The 21,167-nt window shown below is 40.2% G+C and overlaps 2 protein-coding genes, 1 long non-coding RNA gene and 1 pseudogene across 7 annotated transcripts in view; 3 read left to right on the forward strand and 1 right to left on the reverse strand.

Moving 5' to 3' along the window:
* The window catches only part of UEVLD (UEV and lactate/malate dehyrogenase domains), a 50,254-nt gene extending 43,246 nt beyond the window's left edge, over positions 1-7,008 (forward strand). For 4 of the 5 annotated variants that reach the window (XR_011995078.1, XM_025988176.2, XM_072725442.1 and 1 more), the window contains 3 exons: positions 1,283-1,346; positions 3,276-3,399; positions 4,406-7,008. Coding sequence is in view for 4 of the 5 variants with exons in the window: in XM_025988176.2 (XP_025843961.2) it covers positions 1,283-1,346; positions 3,276-3,399; positions 4,406-4,573 (356 nt within the window). In the remaining variant the exon portion in view is untranslated. Of the gene's footprint in view, positions 1-1,282; positions 1,347-3,275; positions 3,400-3,521 lie in introns of all 5 variants that reach the window. The other variant, XM_025988177.2, reaches the window with a different exon arrangement.
* Positions 1-10,730, reverse strand: part of LOC112911567 (uncharacterized) — a 40,740-nt gene extending 30,010 nt beyond the window's left edge. The window contains exon 1 of the long non-coding RNA XR_003233389.2: positions 10,662-10,730. This is a non-coding gene — a long non-coding RNA (uncharacterized lncRNA). The remainder of the gene's footprint in view (positions 1-10,661) is intronic.
* LOC112911574 (developmental pluripotency-associated protein 4 pseudogene) lies at positions 7,549-8,866 on the forward strand (annotated as a pseudogene).
* The window catches only part of TSG101 (tumor susceptibility 101), a 44,551-nt gene continuing 33,558 nt past the window's right edge, over positions 10,175-21,167 (forward strand). The window contains exons 1-3 of the mRNA XM_072725444.1: positions 10,175-10,987; positions 16,427-16,511; positions 19,114-19,179. Coding sequence (XP_072581545.1) covers positions 10,946-10,987; positions 16,427-16,511; positions 19,114-19,179 — 193 coding nt within the window. The 5' untranslated portion in view covers positions 10,175-10,945. The remainder of the gene's footprint in view (positions 10,988-16,426; positions 16,512-19,113; positions 19,180-21,167) is intronic.

The following is a 21,167-nucleotide window of genomic DNA, read 5'->3' on the forward strand; positions in this document are numbered from 1 at the left end:
ATCTGAGCCAAAATCAAGAATCTGAAGCTCAACCCAGCTACCCAGGCACCGCTTAACATAAAAGCTTTTAAATTCTTTTCGTTTTTTTTTTTTTTTTTTCAATTTAACTGTTGCAAGCATGCTTTCTTCTTTGTTGATAAAACTTTGGATTGTGTTGTGAAGTCAGTTCTGCATCATCTCCTGTGCATTCTATACCATAGTTAAAAATACGTGAGAGGACTCAAAAGATCACATGGCCCCGGTCTCCTGCATGCTTATAATCAGTTTGAGGAAGAGGTACCTGGATACATATGTTGTCCTTTGTTGCTGACCCATCACTAAATGGCCTAATTTTGAATGCAGTTTAGAAGACATATGTTGGGGTGCTTGGGTGGCTCAGTCGGTTGAGTGTTTTGACTCCTGATTTTGGTTCAGGTTGTGATCTCAAGTTTGGGAGATGGAGCCCCAGGTCAGGTTCAGTGGGGGGTCTGCTTGAGATTCTGTGCTTCGCCCCCCCTGCACTCTTTCTTTCTCTAAAACAAATAATCTTTTAAAAAAGACTTCTATCTTAAACATAGTCTTTATATCCAAATGTATTTTTATTTTGCCTACCCCAGTACAGATTTGTGTCAAAGAATGTCTTCACACAGATGACAAATAGATGAACATTAGGAGGATTTCAACATGTTTCTGGCAGTTTCTATTTAATACTAAAATGTAGTAAATGTCCAATTTATTGTATGTATTAAATGTGTAAATGTCCAATTCATGCTCATAGCTTTGAATTTTTGAATTGTTTTTGTAAATGATGTAATGAAATGAAATGGTAACCCAAAAGATCCTCTTAGCAAACAGGACCCTGGCTCTCTAACAGCTGTGGAAATCGAGGCAAAATAGGTGACCAAATTATTCCTTACCTGTGAAAGAAATTATTCTCATTGTGTTCCCAAATGGAGCAATTACTAAGGGTTTGCAGTGCTTGGAAGTCTATTATACACAGCCTGCTGAGCAAAGAAACTTTCTCCTTGGAAAGTAAAACGGCCCTTGTAGAACTAGAGTTGATGAGAGAACACAGATCCTGCAGACCGCAGATAGGCTCTGGGGATCAGGTGTTTTGCGGGGATTGCAACTCCCAGGCGGTTGGCACAGCCTACCCAGTGCCATCAGTGGAAAACTATTTCTAGAAAGGGAGGAAAGTATTTAGTATAACACAGAGACCCTTGACTGCAGATGATCATTTATCACATCTTTATCCTAAGGGAGTTGTTGGCAACTTATAATTAATTTTTCCTTTAATTTCTAGTGCCTATATGGGGTGGCCAAGAAGAGGTAATGAGTCTTAACTCTCAGGTGCAGTTGTCCACCAGGTAACAGCGTCGATTTGCATTTACCCAATTGAAAATCATGTACTTCATAGCTACCATTACAACTGTTCACACAGCATGCCCTTACCAGGCTTCTGCCAGCAAACTTAGCTAGTATGGACAATTCCAAAGTACAAGGGAATAATGCTTTCTAGTCTTTAGTTTCTTATCTGAAAGAAGATCCAGGAGTGGTTTGCAAATTTTATTTTACATACACAGTGGATGCATAAAGGATGGAACAGGTTTCTTATTTGTAGTCCGTGATTTCCTGCTCTGATAGGTCAACATCTGAGGATATTAAGAATTTTCTTAATGTAGAAAGAATTTGTCCATATATCACTTAAAATTAATACAGGGGTGCCTGGGTGGCTCGTTTAGTTGAGCATCTAACTCTTGGTTTTGGCTTAGGTCATGATCTCAGAGTCATGAGATCAAGCCCCACATTGGGTGCTGTGCTCAGCAGGAGGGAGTCTTCTTGAGATTCTCTGTCTCTTCCTCTCCCCCACTTGCGTGTTCTCTAAGTAATAAATCTTAAAAAAGTAATATATATTTATTGATCATACATAAATACATTTGGAAACTAGTCTAATATGAATGGATAAGCCATATAAGTTCAGGGAAAAATAAATAAAAAATAAACAGTAGTGAGCAAACCACTGTTTATTAGGTGCAAGCCCTCATGGCCCATACAATCTAGTATGGGTGACACAGTAATCAAATCTCACAACTAAATGTACAGATAGATCCTTCTTTTACCTTTGATCAGAAATCTTCCAAGGTCTGTGCCCTACAGTTTGTACTCCACACACTGTATATTTTTATGCCATGTGTTGTCTTACCATCACATAATAACATACATTTCTGCAGTTCAGCAGAAATTTTTAGCTTTTTAAACCTTCAGCTTAAGACTTTTAGACTATAACAACTGGAAAGAATATCCTCTTACTGCGAAGAGTAGTGTTTTATATAATCCATTCCAATCTGATTCTGTGTAATTCTGCATTTGTAAGGAAATAATTATAAAAGGAAGAAATCAAACATGTCTATTTAATTTATATCATTTTTATTATTTACGAAGAGAATGTGTGCTATTATAAAACCTCATATACTGCAGATATCTATAAAAGAGAAAGTGAAAAGCTGGGGGTAATCCCACTCTCCAGAGACAACTAACTGTTATAACAGCTTAGGGTGCACATGTCCAAATATTTTCCAAATGCTTATGCAAACATTATCATTATTATTTTTATTATTTGTAAAATAATAAATGTATGCTATTCATATTACCTTGAAACTTAGTTTGTTTCCTTTATAATAAATCTTGGACATTTTTCCATATTACATATAAATATACCTCATTCCTTTCTGGAGCTATGCAGTACTACATTTGGATAGTGATTTATTGAAACACCCCTCTTTTGAGGAGTTGTTTCCAGAATTTTTGCTGTCTCACACAAGGCAAACATGCATATATATTTGCATACTTGAGCATTTTGTAGTGGAATAAAATCCCTCAAGAGGAATTTCTAGATCAGATGTTGTTAAATCTTCCTCCTAAAAGATTATATCACCTTCCACTCTCAACAGCAGTTATGGGAATGCCTGTTTCTCTGTAGCTTCTCCAAAAGTATTTATCAATCTTTTTAAATTTGTCTATTTTGATAGGTGACACTGGTGTATTATTTTAACTCATATTTAAGTATTAGTAGACGTAAGCTGCTTTTTATGATATTAAGCTATTTGTATTTTCTCTCTGTGAATGACCTGCCTGACATTTTAAGAAAAGTTTAATCATTAGATTATTTGTAGGCTTTCCTGACAATTGCTATATAAGTTACTTCTGAATCAAAAAATTAATACTTTAAATGGTCTAAAACTGAATGCATACTTTGTTAATTTCCTGAGTTTTTTGTTTTTGTTTTGGTAACCTAGAGCCATGGAACTGTTACGGGTTAAAGGTCAAAGATCCTGGTCTGTTGGACTATCAGTAGCTGACCTGGTTGACAGTATTGTAAACGATAAAAAGAAAGTACATTCTGTATCAACTTTAGCAAAGGTAATTGCTGTTTTCGTACTCTCGTTTTAAAGTTTAAAAGTTTTTAAACTTTTGTATTATTAATATAAATCCAGAAAAAGTGCTGCTCATACTAACTCAAGTGTCTTATCACTATGTTTTAGAATAACACACTGGAGGAGACAGTTTGGTCTAGTCCTGTCCTGCTTGGTTATGGGAAGTCTGGACTTCTTCCAGCTTTCTTCTCCTCTTCCCACCCAATGTGATTTTGGGGAAGGCTCAAGAAATGTTTGTGTATTCCATAAAGTTCTTCTGGTTGTCACTTAGCACCTCAGCCATTCATGTCACCCCAGACTGACATGCCAGCTTGTCTTAGCTGGTCGTCAGTCTGCTTCTCCAGTTCAGTTTGACCTTGACTACTCTGTCCCAAGCATAAAATCCCTAAAGCACAGCTAAGACGAGGCACAAATGCTTCACCACATTTTCTTGAAAACTTCAAAATATCAGGAGGGAAATAAAACCTGGAAAGGAAAGCTTAAAACAGGTTACTGTATTTAACTGGGCCCCTCCCCAGTCCACCCTGATCATCTTTTTTCTCAGCCTCCGACCCACTACTAGCAGGCTTAGTTCACCTCCCCACAGAGCGGCTGTCTCTGAACACATGCCTCCCGTCTCACACACATTTTCTTAAGTAATCGTGAGTTTGGAAATTAAATGAACACAATTTTTTTTTGTTTAAGGTTGAAACAAAAGTTCAACTCATATCTGTTTATACTACAACTAGAAAAGCAGGGAAGTATCCATATTTGTGATACTAATTTTTTGCAGTGGGATGCCTGGGTGGCTCAGTGGTTGAGCATCTGCCTTTGGCTCAGGTCGTGATCCCGGGGTCCTGGGATCGAGTCCTGCAGGGAGCCTGCTTCTCCCTTTGCCTATGTCTCTGCCTCTCTCTCTGTCTCTCATGAATAAATAAAATCTTAAAAAAATTTTTTTTTTTGCAGTGACTTAACACTATCATAAACTCTTTTTTTTTTTTTTTTCATTTCAGGGATATTATGATATAAATAGTGAAGTGTTCTTAAGTTTGCCTTGCATCGTAGGAACCAGTGGGGTATCTGAAGTCATCAAAAACACAGTGAAGGAAGATACAGTGACTGAGAAACTCCAGAGCAGTTCATCATCAATCCATGATCTCCAACAACAGTTAAAACTTTGATTTTAAAGTTGTTAACCAGGAAGGAAAGGTCATTTAATTTTGCCAACATATATAGGGTTGAGAACTTCTATATCTTATTACTTACCCTTACAAACTGCTTGGTTATGTAGGTTTCCAGTTAGCTTTGTAATTTGAGACCTTAGGGAGTTAGATAAGGAGGGGGAAAAAATCTAATTTTCTTTGTTGCTCTTGAGCTATCTAAACCATTCTTTAAACTTCAAGCAGAAGTAGACATTCATCTACAATATGCATCATTTAAATTTATGGATCCTCAACTAATAGCACACTCAGCACTTTGGGAATATTTTGAAAGTAATATATTTTTAAAAGAAAATGACTCCTTGACTGTTAAACACAATACGTTGAAGGGCCAATATTGATTGACAGAGTCTGCTAGGGGTACTTTCAAAAGATCCCTGGCCTAAGGTATTGTTTCTTCTTTAAAATATAGTTGGTAGTTATGAGAAAGCATTTTATTTTTCCTCTTCAAATTAATTAGCTACCAAAAAATTAAAGAATTTTATGTGCACTTTCAAGTTTTTGATATGTGCACTTTCAAGTAGTAAAAGGTTAAGTGAAAATTTTTAATATTTGAAGAAAAAGTGTAGTTAAATTTCCAATGGGGCTATCCTTTCTGAAATTTTTTTTTTATAACCTCTTCTTGGGCTATACAATAGATCTCCAACATTTTAAAAGCCTATTATGTTATTAGTATCATAGAGAAAGATGTATTTTTAGTGGAAATAGATTATGAAAAAAAGCCAAGCAATTTACTTTAAAGGTAAAATATGAGGCTTTCATAAAAACCAATAGTCTTAAGGGGAAGAGGTAAGATGAACTGGCTGTTCTCTGTTCTGAACAGATCCACTCCTGAAGAAACGATTCAGAGTATGCTTGCCTTATGGGTCAATAACAATAACTTCATATGTGAAAGCGTATTATTACAGATGTGACACACAACTAATAGTAATAGCTAACACTTGACACTTCTATTTCAGGCAGGATGATGAGCACTTTATTATTTTAATTGAATACTGAAAATAATCCACTCAGGTAGGTTTTATCATTTTATAGAGGAGAAAATTGAGGTGCCCAGGTGTCACGGCCAAGGGGCACTTATCCACACAGCCTCTTCTTTTTCTAAGTGCTAGAAGGAAGAAAAAGCCTAACAGCCAAAATAGTTACAAGACCATAAAGCTGGGGTTCTGTACACTATGGCAGGATTACTTCTACTCTCATGTAGGGACTGTCTTTCTTTTTTATTCCAACAGAGTTTTTTGAAAGGTTGATTCCCTGACTTCCCAGACTTGCCCTCAGCAAACAGCAAAGGAGAGAGTGCAGTGAGACAGGTGTTTGCTTATTTATTTATTCGTTCAGATGGTATTGCCTGGAAGCCTACAACATACCAGGCTCTATACTGGGCACTGCAGATACAGTGGGGAGCAAACCTGGACTTGGTGCAAGCCTGTGTGGTCCATACAATGTAGTATGGGAGACACAGTAATCAACTCTCACAACTAAATGTACAATTGCAAGTATAATTAGTATTGTGAAGAAGTCCTAGGGTCTTTGAAAGCATATAATGGGTAAATCCAAACCTGGTCGGAGAGATAGGAGCCAGGTGGTTTATAAGGGGCAGACCCATCCTAGTTAGAAACAGTGAAACGAATGCTGATTTAATAATGGATGCTTATAATGAGCTTAAATCATAGAATGAAATTATACTCAGTGTCTCATGTTTAAGAAAGTAGAAAAATATAGAATAAATTTGAAAGATTCCCATGAGAATTACCTAGGGAAAAAACCATGGCCATTTGAAGACATAAGGATTAGTTCTGTGTAAGTTCACTACGTGGGTAGGTTATGTTGGTGTTACTCTTAACAACGTATCCTCACTGTCGTGTTGCATGAAATAGGGAAGTAAAACTGAAAGAACCATTTCTTGTATTTGTCAAACTAGCCTTTTCTAGTATCTGTGATCTAATTAGAAATTAGATAATTTCTAATACGCTCTTCAGCCTAACTGCAAAACACTGTGTAATAGATGAATTACCCAGCGTTCACTCTGTTAATTAGAAGTGAAGGTCAATGAATGCAATACAACATACTTATTGAGCATCTACTGCTATCCCAAATACTGTGTTAGAATTTGAGTATTCAAAGTTGAGTAATAGCCTTTGCCCTGCAGAAGCCCACCATATAGAAATAATTGTCAGTTATTTCCTTAAATGTTGAGTATTATCAGTCATGTTGTAAGTACCATATGTAAGTCAAGAAGCAGTCTCACCACTACCTCACTATGATTTGGTGATAATTGCCATTCACGGTTCTTCTGTTTAACTTTCACTTTTTCATTTTTCCAAAATCATGCAGCATCTGTTTTTGTTATGATTTTTAGTGGGGCTTGGATTAAAATGCTTTGATTTTGTGGTGCAGAGATCTTTTATTTTCCAATTTACATTGTAGCTTTCCTTAAATATCAAGAACAATGAGTAAAATAAACTTTGACTTTAAAATCACCACAAGCGACACCTGGGTGGCTCAGTGGTTGAGCATCTGCCTTTGGCTCAGGGTGTGATCCCAGGATCCCGGGATGGAGTCACACATCGGGCTCCCCACAAGGAGCCTGCTTCCCCCTTTGCCTATGTCTCTGCCTCTCTCTGTGTGTCTCTCATGAAAAAATAAATAAAACCCTAAAAAAAGATATCACCAGAAGATGCCTAATTTGTTGAAAGAGTGGAAGGAAACTGAGAAAAATTTCTTGAGAAAAATTTCTTTCATACAATTGATACAGTACCCAGGATATTTATTTATTCTTAAGTGCAAAATTAAGAGATTGGCTTTTGTTAATTGTTTTCAAGCTTTTAAAAATTACTTTTAGCAAAAAAAAATTTCAAACAATGTATTATTACCTGCACTTCCCAATTAATAAAAAGCACAGTTGCTTTGAGGGTACTTCTGAATTAGCTGTGGCTCTAAGACCAGTTTGAGAACTACTTTGCTTTTAAGTGACACAAAAGGGGTGCAGCGGAAAGACAGACTGCCCTATAGTTAGGGTTGATAGAGCTGTGTGCTTTTAACCAACACATGGTGTCCATATCCAAAAACCTGATACCTGTTGGGTTAGCCTGTGCCTGTGTGTTGGCAGTAATTGAAGATACTTCCACATGGTTTCATTTAGGCCCTCTGTTTGTGACCTCACATGTGGATTTAGAAGGGGCGAGACTTTTCCTTTTGTCAACCTTGACTTCTCTTTGGATATGGAGAAACCAAAAGGCAAAAAGAACTCCACGAAGTGGGGAAAGACTATCTGGCTGGCCAATCCCAACCTGTATCTGAAGAAGCCAAAGAGAAACAGCAGGCTTCTGGTGAACCAAAGTTACCAGGAACCTCAGCAAGTGGGACCAAACGGAAAAGATCTATGAAAGAAGGCGAAGCTTCCTGTTCAGAAAAGATGGCACAAGGCAAGAGTACAAGAGTAAGAATTTGGAAGAAAATCCCAGTTCCTCCGTTACCTTTGAAACTGTCACCACCCAGCTTGCTTCACTGAGACATCCTGCGGGCCTGCCTGGTGCCAAGAACTCAAGCTGAGCACCGAAGGCCAGAAATTAGATGTACATAAGCGAATCTGTGAATATACTTACCCAGATCAAAAGAAGAACATTCCTGTCACCGCAGAGGATGCCAAGATTCTCACACAGACAAAGAAGATTGATGATGGACAAGGGGGAAATGTCTCTGGAAAGTCCTGGAACAAAGATACCTTCTGTTGGAACCTACCCTCCTGAAGTGGCTGCCCCCGAGGGGTCTCATGCTTTCCTAGAGTGGGTCAATACTGTTGTGACAACTTTGGCCCCAGATGCCGTGTTTGCCTCCTGGTCCAGAACTACAGCCAGGGCTGGGAAGATGGAGACAGTGGCATCGCCACAGGAGGCCCATGGTGTCAAGTGGTGTGGTCCATGGGAGAAGTATGCCTGCAGACACAGAAGGTTGGGTTCACCTGCAATTTCATGCAGGACAAGCCTGGGTGCCTGAAAAGCCGGGAGAGTATGCTCCCTCTTCTTGCTCCCAGTTGTAACTTCCCACCCCCACAGCTGGAGGACAATATGCTGTGCCCTAAATGTGTTCACAGGAATAAGGTGTTAATGAAAAGCCTCCAATGAGCTTTCAATAGCACGAAAAGGGACACAGCTGTGATTATAATCAATGGTACAAAGAGAACTACAATCAACTGATGGCCGGACTGTAGGCTGCTCACACCTTCCATGCTTCCTGCTTACAGGGACACAGGCTAGGGCATTGCAAATGTTACCCTCCAGCCTCCACTGGGGCTTGTGGCTTCATGGGTTGAGATGCAGGGGCTCTTAGGTTTAAATTGGAAGAGCATTTCAGAAATTACCATTCATTCTACTCAATAAGAAGAAAAAGTCATTCATACTACCAAAAACGTTTACCCTTCTGTAATAGAAGTGACCTTAACTTCTTTTATTTTTTATTATTTTTTAAGATATTTTATTTATTCATGAGAGACAGAGAGAGAGAGAGGCAGAGGCACAGGGAGAGGGAGAAGCAGGCTCCATGCAGGGAATCCAATGTGGGATTCGATCCCGGGACTCTAGGATCACGCCCTGGGCTGAAGGCAGGCACTAAACTGCTGAGCCACCCAGGGATCCCCCTTAACTTCTTTTAAAGTGGGAACCTGAGCCTCGCCTGGCAAAGGGTTTGGGGGTGGGGGGTGGAGTGGGAAGTACAGGTGTGCTTCCATGCTGGATTTCTCTGCAGTTCTAACTCCTCCAGAGACGGCTACACCTTCTTAGTTTCAGGACTTCAGGCTGATGAGTATTTTAAACCAAAGGGAAAGCTGTTATTCTTTCCCACTCTCAAAAACATACTCTTAATATACAAAACATTTTTTGATGTTTTCTTAATAACCTGAGACCTCTATGGTGTGTCTCTGGGATAATAATATAGAACACTTTGCGGGTATTATTTCTACTTGTAACTATCATGTGTGTTTCTAATGCTTAAAAATATTTAAGGGTACTTCTGAATAATTTATAATGTATTAGATTTTAAATTGTATATCATCATAGGAGGCCATATGCATTTTGGGCAAATTATTAATATTCTTAACTCAGGATTAAGCCAAAAATCATGATTTTCTTTGGCATGATTCTTTTTTAAAACCACTCAAATGAAGTATGAGTAACATTAAAAAACAACTATACATTTAATGTATATAATTTGATGAGTTTGATTCATTTAGAATTTTGTGTCCTTCCTAAATTTATACTGCTGTGGTTCTTAGAAAAGACTTGTTTTTCCCCACCTGTGTTCTTATGGCAGTTTCCAGCATTGTTTTATTGTTGTGGAATTGGAAATCATGAGATTTTTTTCCCCCTCTAATGTACTGGAAGGAGTAGTCCGGAGGAGTCAGAAACCTTGTAACCATTAGGATATGGACAGATTTGGGCAAGAATCCTCAATAAATGTTAAAAATGTCAAAAAAAAAAATAGAAGGGGCTTAATACCACAGCCTGTTCCTCATTAGCACTCAGCTAACGTCATGCAAACGATCACGCTTCATATCCTCACACCCAGGCTTCACACACCCTGACCGACACGGTGTGCTCCGAAAGCTGGCGGTGGGAGCGACAGCGACTAACGATAAACGGCCGCGAGGAACGTGCACGGACGGCAGACACCGTGGCCATCAAGCACCCACTCTTGGTCCGTACGAGGACCCGAGGAGGAGCCCGCCCCCCACGACCTGGGCGAGGCCACACGGGGGTTCTGAGCCGGAGGAAGGGCTTCCGGGGGGGTCGCCGCCTGGGCCCCTGCATGAAGCTTGGGGAACTTTTATGCTTGAAAGAACAAGACCCGGGAGTCAGGCGCTGGGCACCGTCTGAGGCAAGCCTCATCCCAGGAGGCAGGCCAGGGCTCTCGCCTTCCGTTATCACAAGGGCGAGCCTCCGACTCGCGGCCCACATGGTGGATCGGCCCCGAGGCTCCCAGCAGGACCTTCCCGCTCCCCTCCTGCGTCTGCTCCGCTGGGCTAAGGCCCCCGTGGACCCCCCGCTCGGCTTACCCCACGGCAGGGCTTCGCCCCTCGCAACAGGCTCCCCCGACGCCCGGGATCCGACCCGACGGGCGGCCGACAGCCCTCCGCCCGCGCCGCTCCCGGCCTCCGCCGCTGGCCCCGGAAGTGACGTGACGGAAGCGGAAGAGCCGGCCTGGCGGCCGACTTCCGGTCGCTAGAGGCGGGGGGGTGGGGGGCCGGCTCCTAGGTGTGTGACTGTGTGGGGCGGCCTGGGGCGGCCCCGGAGCGGCTGACCCTCTGCCTGCGGGGACGGGAGTCGCGAGGCGGCCGCCATGGCGGTGTCGGAGAGCCAGCTCAAGAAGATGGTGTCCAAGGTGAGTCCCCGGCGCGCTGCCGCCCGGCGCGCGCCCACCGCTGCCCTCGGCGCCCGGCGGGGCCTGGCGGGGCTCAGCGCGGCGCGCGTCCCCGGCGGCCCGAGGCCCGAGGCCCTCTGCGGTGCTCCGGCGTCTCTGCGGCCCCGGGCCCGGGTCGCCGTCGCCGGGCGGGGGCGGGGGCGGGGGGGCGGCGGTCAACAAAGGCGCGGAGCCGGGAGCCGAGGCCCCCGCCCCCTGCCGCCCGGCCCCTGTCTGCGGGCGGAGCTGGGAGCGGTCGGCCCGGCTTGGACTGAATTCTCCGTGCGAGCGGGTCCTCCGCTCCCGTCCCCGTGGAGGGCCCGTCCGCCTTCGCCCTGCCGGCCCGGCCCCCACACGTTGTGCCCTTTTCAGTTTTCCGCGCCTCCCGCAGCTCCGCACCCGGCCCGCGGAGGTCGGGGGCTGCGGGTTCGATGGACTCGCTTACAAGTGAAAACGTCCGGAGGAGCCCAAATACCGGCCCCTCGACACCTCCTCGAGTTCATTCCATGACATGAGACAACCGGTTTTGATTGTATGCTGCTTGCAGCGCAGACCTGTTTGCTTTGAATCTATAATCTCCAACCGTTCAAGACCAGGATAGATAGATATATATATATATTTAATTTCTTAAAAAAAAAGTATACGTTTTAAAGCAATACAGTGTTTTGATGATTACTTTAAATGTGGCACCTGATAACCGTGAACTGGGTGATAGTGGGGTTTGTGGTTTGTTTGGTTCCCCCCCCCCTTTCTGTTTTCAGTTTGCCAATTAGGAATAAAATGTATGTAACGTGGTTGAGAGTTGAATCTTCTCCCTCCAGTTCAGTGGGTTAGCTTTGGATACTTTTGTCAAAGCAAGAATGGTAGGAATCGAAGTAGGTCAAGCAGTTTTTATTATTAAAAATAATAAGACACGCACTTGTGTCGTAAGACATGTCTTTGAAAAGTACGCAGCGCGCCCCGCCTGCCTGCCGGCCCGCCTGCCTGCCGGCCCGCCCGCCCATAAAATCGTCCCTCTAGTCTTTGGCTAAAGAGCAAATAACTTCCAAAGAGGAAGTGGCAGTTTTCAAAATAAAGCTTCTCTTGGTTGTCTAATTTCTTCTAGGCTTCTTAATTTCTTTTGCTAAAGTAGTTATTCTTAATTATAGAAGAGGTTTGGGGGAGCCCTAGTAGACTATGGCTCAGGTCCATGTTCAGACATTTATATATTACTTTAAAAGACCACTACATTGTTTGACATATCATGTGACTGGAAAGTATCTGTTCCATGCCATTTTTGACGTTTAAATTGATAGTATTAAAATAAATAAATAAATAAATTGATAGTATTAAGGTTTATTCCTTAATAAAGGAATAAAGGAGTAAGTTTGTATGTGTAAGTCTTTATAAGGACAAAAAATATTCAAATAATGGATGTGAATTTTAAAAACCACAATTATGTTTCCTAAACTTCCCATAGAGGCACCTGCCTTCAAAGATAGAGGCAGAACATCTTTAGAAGATTTATATATATATATATCTCCACTGCCTCCCCCGCCCTCCAACCTCTGTTTTACCCTAAGAACAAAAAAAGGATATACAAAATAGGTGGGAGAGGATATTCAACCCACTTTTTGGTTCTCAGCCCAATATCTGAAAAACTGAGTCTCCTGCAAGTGATAATGTCCGTTCTGAGTATCAGTATTTTTTCTATCCAGGCTACGAATAGATAGGTTGGAATAGAAAGTAGAATAATAAATGGGACTCGTAGAGTTTCTTCTCTCTGGTGGAGAGCTAGCTTCAGGTGTTAGCCTTCTGGGTGGATTTGGTGTGATAATAGGAATTGTTAGCCAGGACCCTTGCCACAATGCCAGGGTGATGGTCCTTTGCTCCTTACCTGATTGTGGGACTGCCACACCTGTCATGGTTCTTGGGGCCACCTGTCTTGACTTAATGTCTGTTTATATATTTATTTATTTTGAGGTATAATGGACATACAACATATGATATTTTTAATATCTTGTTATACTCTTTACCTTTTAGCATTATCTTGGCTCCCAGTTTAAGTATAACTTTTAGGTATCATCATTTTAGCAATTAACAGAGGTACAGTGTCACCGTTAGTCTAACTTGTTTTACACAAATAACACTTTTCATTTTTCATGTAGGCAACTACCCATATTCTTACACAGTATATCTACAGCATTCCCAGAGGTGGAGTCACTACTAAATAGGTAAAAGAGAACTGACTCATTGAAGATTGCTGTGCACCTCAAACTCTTTTAAGTTCTAAGAATAGAACAGTGAGCAGTTAGACAAAATATTCTTCTGGAATTTAAATTCTTAAAGAAGGCAAGAAAAACTCAGCTACATTAAGTAGTATGCTAAGGTGATGGTGGCTTAGACCAGGATTATAGCCACAAAAGTAGTGAGAGGTGATCAGGTTCTGAATATTTTTGAAGGGAGAGCTAATAGGATTTTCTGACAGATTCACTGTGGATGTGAAGAAGAGACCATCAAGGATAATTTCAAGGGTTTGGTCCTAAGCAGCTGGTTGTGGAAATGGAAGAATGTAGGTGGAGTACGTTTGGGGGGAAATTAAACAGTTCAGTTTTTTTTTTTTGATCATGTTAAATTTGACATTCATGAGACATCCAAGTGAAGATATCAAACTGGCAGTTGGTTATCCATGCCTGGAATTTCAAAAAGAGGTTCAGAGTGGAGTTTTGTTTTGTTTTGTTTTTTTAATTTGGGAGTTAATGTCATATAAATGGTATTTAAAGCCATAAGAGAATCACCAAAGGAGTGAGTTGAAATAAAGAAGAGGACCAAGGACTGAGCTGTAGGGTTCACTAATATTTACAGGTTAAGGGAAGGGAAGGAACCAGCAAAGACACTGAGAAGGAGCAACCGCAGAGAGGAGGAAAACAGGCACTGGTGTCCTCAAAGTTTATAGAAGAACATGGTTTAAGAAGGAGTTAACTTGGTCAAATGCTGCTAACAGGTGGAGTAAGATGAAGACTGAGAATTGGCCATTGCATATAGCCTGTGGCAGTTACTGGAGACCTTGACAGTAAATTTCACAGGAAGTGCAAAAGCCTGATTGGAGTGCATTTGAAGAGGATGGGTGTGGGCATCTAGCGGCAGTGGTTGCTAACATCACAGAGAGATACCCAGATAACATATGCTACCTGATGGAAAAACACCATCATCTGTGGAATGATCTTAACGGAGAGGGGGAGAGAAGAGGTATGGCAAAGAACTGAAATGTAAAAAAAAAAAATCATGAGAAAGATCATAACTTTTAGGTCCAATTAGTCATTCACAGGGAATATAAAGGACATAGGAACATAAATATTAAACTGTACAACAAGGGGATGCAGTTAGCAAAATCCAAAGCATGAGAATCTCTGTAGGACAGATTGAGCAGTTTCTTTAACAAATAGATTCCAAGGGACAGAAATAGAAATGGGCCCACTGAAAATGAATAGACAAATAAAATATCCCATATCCCTATAATGGAATATTCTTCAGCAGTAAGGAGTAAAGTACTAGTACATGCTGCAACATGAATGTAGCCTAAAAACATGCTAAGTGAAAGAAGTTAGTTGTAAATTATCACATATTATATGATTCCATTTATATAAAATGTCCCAAATAGGCAAATTGTTAGAAACAAAGTAGCGGTTTTCTGGGGTAAATTGGGGGGTGGGGGGTGGTCATAAAGGAATGATTGCTTACAGGTACAGATTCCTCTTGGAAGTGATGAAAATGTTCTTAAATTGTGGTTGCACAACTCAGTACTGAAAACCATTGAACTTTACGTAATTTGTTTTAAATGTGTGAATTGTATATGAGTTATTATCTCAGTAAAACTGTTATGAAAAGAAGGGTGGGAGAGAGAACCTGTGGATTAAAAAAGACCTAAAAGACCTTTAAGCAAATGGCAATGTGTGGACTTTATTTGGATCTCTGTTCAAACAAAATATGACATGCAACTGCATATTTGATAATTTTAAGGAAATGGATTAGTTTAGTATGATATTAGTATGGTGGGCTTTTTTAAAGCTTTTAAAGATATACACAGATATTTATGGGCAATACGATATGCTGTTACAGTTTGCTGCAGAATAATACAGGAGGAGGGAAAGGTGAATGAGATTATAGATTATGGTTGGCTATGAGCTGATTATGGTTGAAGCCGGGTGTAGGATATAGGGTGCTCATTGTACTATTCTGCCTATGTTTGGATTTGTTTGAAATGTTCCATAATAAAAAGTTCTAAAAAGAATAAGAAAAGAGCAATCACTGACAGCAAATGTAGGGAGTGGTATGAGAAGTGTGGTTGTAGCTGGAGGGGAAGGGCGGTCAGGAATGTGTGTGTGTGAATAAGATGGAGAAATGAGAACAGGTTTCTGTGCTAATAGTACTGATCCCATAGGAGGGAAAAATTTGGACTTCAGGCCTAAAGAAGGCAAGACATGCTGAAGAGAGGCCTTTCAGTACACTTTCTGGATTTATTTCCTAATTTTTCTCCTTTATTGTCTACCACTGTGTCTTTCTGCACTAGTCTCTGAGATTTCTTTGACTATATATTTCTAATCCTCCTATTGATTGCTTGTTTCCCAACGATTGCATTTTTATGTCCAAGAGCCCTTTCTTCTGAGTGTTCTTGTTTCATGGATACAACAGCATTTCTTTGAAGGTATTAATGCTGATTCTTTTTGAAGTTTTCTTCTGCTCTTTGCATTCCTTCTATTACTTAATTCCTTCTTTTCTTTTTGTTTTGGTCTCTGTCCTGCTTCGTGGAGTCTTTCTTTTTGGAATAGCTGATTGCTTGTCTTTGAGAGAGAAGCACTAAAAGCTGACTGAGAACTTTGTGTACATGGATGGGGCTTGTTAACTGGTGTGCTTTGACGTATTGTAATAAGATGGGGGTCCCTTTCTCCTGAGCTCCCGATCTGTGAAGAACATGTAAGCCAGGTTCCTCTTTTTCCTGGAGTGTAGTAGTACAAGGCGGGGGTGTGAAAATATGTAGTAAGTGATAAATTGCAAAATAGCTGGTACTGACAACAAATGCTAGAGTTTGGAGGAAAGGGAGAGATCACTATGGGCCAAAAAGGAAGTCTGGAAAAGGATTCATTAAGAAGGGGGAGAGAGATGAAAACTAGGTCTTTGAAAAAAGATTAAGATTTGATTTGGTGGAGGTCTTTCGAGTTGGAAAGAAGAGCTAAAATGGAAGTGAGTATAGGACTTGAATAGGGAGCAGGAGAGAAAGTATCAAGGTGCCTTCAGGCTATAATTAATGTTAATGATTAGCGAGAACCATTATACTTTTTAAGAAGAATGCTATTAAGAAAATAAGATTTTAAGAAAATTAGCCTCACAGTAAAATATGTGCATTGGTTTTAAACTAAATTCCTGTGTGATTTTGCTTTTCAGTACAAATACAGAGACCTAACTGTACGTGAAACTGTCAATGTTATTACTTTATACAAAGATCTCAAACCTGTATTGGATTCATATGGTGAGTTTATATTAAAAATTACTTTGAGTTTACTCTTTTTGTTAATTGTAGGTTTCCCATTTTCTTTTATGTTTGTTCATTTTTCCTTTATAGGAACCTCCATCTAATAAAAGTGTTGGGGAGATAGGAAATGACACAATCTAGTAACATATTTGTTTAATTATTTTAAGTTTAAAAAAAAATAGCAGAACTGTGCAAATTTAGACCTAGAGAGGATCTTAAAAATAGTTTATCATTTCGCCAAATTTTATTCCATAGTTATGAAGAATGTTCCTTAGGATGAGGGGACAAGTTTGAGCAATTATGAATTAAACAAGATTAAATGGATTTCTTTGCAGCAAGATTTCTCAGAGCCTTTAATATGCTAGTAGTTTCTGCCTCACCAAGAGGGGAGGGAAGAGAATCTATTAAACAGTATATCCTAAAATTAATTAAGTACTGAACTTTTTTTTTTCTCCCCAGAGCATTTCTTTATATTCTTAGGAACCCATTTTGCAAAATAACATTCTGGAATATCTCTTTCATTTTATAGATGAAGAAAACATTTTTTTAACGTGGTCCTTAATGCTATAGAGTAGATAGGGGACTGTGTATCTACTTTCTGTTGAGGTGAAAAAAATTGAGAGTTAAGTAAGAAATGACAATACATAGATTTGTTCTTTGTTTTTATTTTTATTAAGATTTATGAGAGAGTGAGCGTGGGGCAGGGGTGGAGGTAGGCAGAGGGAGATGGAGAAACTCAAGCAGACTCCATGCTAGAGCCCTACATGGGGCTCGATCTCCCTCTCCTGAGATCATAACGTGAGCTGAAGCTAAGAGTCAGACAACCAACTGTGCCACCTAGGCGCCCCTAGAGTTCTTTTAGAAAATAAATAGGGTGCCTGGGTGGCTCAGTTGGTTGAGCATCTGCCTTCTGCTTGGGTTGAGATCCTGGGGTCCTGGGATGGAGCTCCCCCCCCCCCAGTCCAGCTCCCTGCTCAGCAGGGAGCCTGCTTCTCCCTCTCCTCCCCACTTGTGCTCTCTCTCACTATCTGTCAGTATCTCTGTCTCTTTCCCTCAAAGTGGATAAATAAATAAAAATCTTTTGTCCCCACCAATCCTAATGTCATCTTCCCAACCCCATGTCCTTGTGAACCCCCCATGTGCCAAGGCCCAGAGAGAACCCCTGCCACCTCCTGTCCATTAGGAGGCTCTCGGCACTGAGGGCAAAGGGCTGGATTTTGTAGGTGCAGTCCTCAGTGTAAACTCTACTCGCTGCTAGGGCTCTGGAAACATTAGGAGCCTGATGACAAGAGGTAAGATCGAACAGAGGGACAAGCAGTCCTGAATTTTCTGAATAGTAAAGACATGAACTGGAATTTCTCTCCCAAACATAGGGCACAATACTCCTTCCTGTCCACCCACTGTACTGTGATATTTAGATCTGGGAAAACCTCTTATTACTAGAATTAGAGTTAATTTAAAAATGGCTTCAATGAAGGGGAAAAAAGTGACCTGGGCTAGAACTTTACAGTAAGTGTATGGTTTTTACTGCGTGCTAAAAGAATAAATATGTTTGTCTAAACTGACAAGGAGGGGTGCCGGGGGGGCTCAGTCAGCTAAGCATCAGACTCTTGATTTTGGCCCAGGTCATGATCTCATGGACTGTGGGATCCAGCACTATGTTAGGCTCCTTGCTCAGCACAGAGTCTGCTTAAGTTTCTCTCCCTCTCCCTCCACTCCTACCCCTGCTCACATGCACACCTCCTCTCTCTCTCTCTCTCAAAGTAAGTAAATAAATAAAATCATTAAACTGACAGTGACTCCAGCATTACTGAATACATTTTACATAGCTTTATATGGCTAGACCAAGTCTAAACCATTGCTATCACCATGCTTTTACAGTAATTAAAACCTTAAATTTAAATAAGGTGATTTTTTTAAGAAAGTACATAATCAGAATAAATTATAGCACAGATTATAATTGTCAGTACTAAGTATAAACAGATCAACAGTACAGTCCTGTGTTCTTGTACTGCACATTACAGCTTTTTCCTTAAGCGATAGTGTTCATCTAAATCATTATTACAAATAATAGCAGTCCATATAATATAATGTACCCTAGTTATAATCAGTTACAGGCAGAGAAACCTGCATGATATGAGAAATACTTGTATTGAAAGATGTCTATTTGAAAACATTTTCTTTTTAATACTGTGGTTTGGTACTACATTGGGATTGAGAATGACTTTGTGTAGGGATAAACATCTGGGCAATCTAAAATTTAGTGATCCTAGGTTAATATTTAGTATGATATTAGTTGATGGTAGTTTGTAAGTAACTTTATAATCATATTAGTTGGGGACCGAGAGTTTATATTTGCTGGGACTCTAGCACATTCATTTTTCCAAGTAATTCAAAGCATCTTTTCTTTACTCATTTAAAAGCTGATCCCACGAGTGAATCAACAAAGGATATTTTGTTATTGGACAAAAGGGATGAGACATTAACAAGTTAGCTCCTTTCAAGGGTAATGAGTTTTAGCCAGCGTTTCTGAAAGAATAATTTATATGGGAGTATCTGTGAAAATGCTCATGATTGAATCATTATTCTTTCCTTTCAGTTTTTAATGATGGCAGTTCCAGGGAACTCATGAACCTCACTGGAACAATTCCTGTGCCTTATAAAGGTAAAGATTTTATGTAATTTATGTTTCCAGTATAGATGCATTGTGATTCACCTAGTAGGTTGCCGAAGACTTACAAGTAAATAAGTAAATTAAACCTACTTTCACCTGACTTTAATGATAATATAGAGATTTTAACTTTTATTCTAATTGAACTGCATTTGGCAGCAGCACCTAATATTTTCAACTTTTTTTCCCCTTCTTTACTAAAACCTATCAACAAATAAATGCTCAGTGTTTTAGAAGAGTTTGATGTTTCATAGAAGCAGGGAATCTTAGAACTAGAAAGGGATTTTTTTAAAAAAGATTTTATTTATTTATTCATGAGAGATAGAGAGAGGCAGAGACCCAGGCAGAGAGAGAGAAACAGGCTCCATGCAGGGAGCCCAACGGACTCGATACTGGGTCTCCAAAATCACGCCCCGGGCCGAAGGCAGGTGCCAAACCGCTAAGCCACCCTGGCATCCTGGGATTTTTTTTTTTTTTAATAAAGATTTTATTTTTAAGTAATTTCTACAGCCAACATGGGGCTTGAACTTACAACCCTGAGAGTAAGACTTATGTGCTGTACCAGCTGAGCCAGCCAGGCACACCTAGAGATTTTTGATGCCTTGTAGTTCAGTCTCCCATCGCATCCAGACTTTTCCAACAGTGGGAAGCTGTGTAGTCTAATGGCTAAGATAGGGGCTTCAAAGTCAGGATGGAGTAAGGTTTCAGTTCTCTGTGATCTGTCATTTTGGTGACAGTGAACAATTGGATGATAGAACGAACTACAAAAAGTATTCATTGTGATCATGCAAAGACTTAGCACAGAGCCTGGTATGTAATAAACAGATATCAAAAAATAGCTATTATTTATAGTTATAAAGTCCATGTTAACGCTAATGATGGATAATTATGTCTTTTCTTAGCCAGTCAGCCAGCCTCTGCTGGAATACTTACAGTGATAAGGGAGCTTTAGCTTCATGAACAACTGTTCTCTTTTTGGACAGCTCTTTTTCTTGCTTATTCCTCAGGACTACTTAAGATCTGTGTCTCTCTAACATACCCATTGATTTTATATAGTATTTGCTGTGCATGAGGCATAGGGAATGGGGCTGGGCATACATAAAGGATGTACCTTCTATGGAAGAACTTACACAAATAGGAAAAACAGAGGAGGCAAATAGTTATTAAATGTATCCTGTAACTGCTGTAGAATGATAAAATGTAAAGGTGCTGTGAGATTACAGAGGAGAATAAGAAGTCCATGTGGGAAGGTCATGGAGGAAACGACATTTGAATTTACTATTAAAAGCTGAGTCAGCCATTTATATCAGAATGGACATTCCAGGCAGAGGGAGAAAACGTTTGAGCATCAGCATTGTATAAAGTAGCTATGATGAATTTTGGGTGGACTGAGTAAAATCAGGATTATTGACTTCACCTTTGCCCTCAGGAGATAAGTTGGGCAGGAGAATAGTTATATGGTGGGGAGAGGGAGGCAGGAAACTATGGCATAATTAGACATTTATGATAGATAGACATACCTAAATAAACCTTTTCTCTTCCCTCACCATTGTTTATATGGCATAGTTCCTAAGCCTAAGTAATTCTGTAGAATTCTTTTTTTTAATTCTTTGTTTTCAAAAAACAAAGAATTCTGGGTGATGGAGATACACTAATGTATTATGTTAGGGTATATTCTATTGGAGTTGGATTTTTTCCCATTGTAGATGAAATTTTGGGTAAAAAATAAATCCAGAGTCCTACAACTGATTTCATTTAAGTGCAATTTAGGTGTATATACTTAGATGATTTGAAACTGTTTCTAAGGGGAACAAATGTATCTGAATTACATTAGGCCATTCAGATGATTACTTGGGACATTGGGCTTTGAGCTTAGTAAGAAAAGGAGATCATTATAGTCAGCATGTTAACTATTGAATCCCTTGAAACACCGTTCAACTTGACTACATTTAGTCAAATTCTTCAACTGAGAAAGATTCTGT

Source organism: Vulpes vulpes, chromosome 11, assembly GCF_048418805.1.
Source record: "Vulpes vulpes isolate BD-2025 chromosome 11, VulVul3, whole genome shotgun sequence".
NCBI lineage: Eukaryota > Metazoa > Chordata > Mammalia > Carnivora > Canidae > Vulpes > Vulpes vulpes.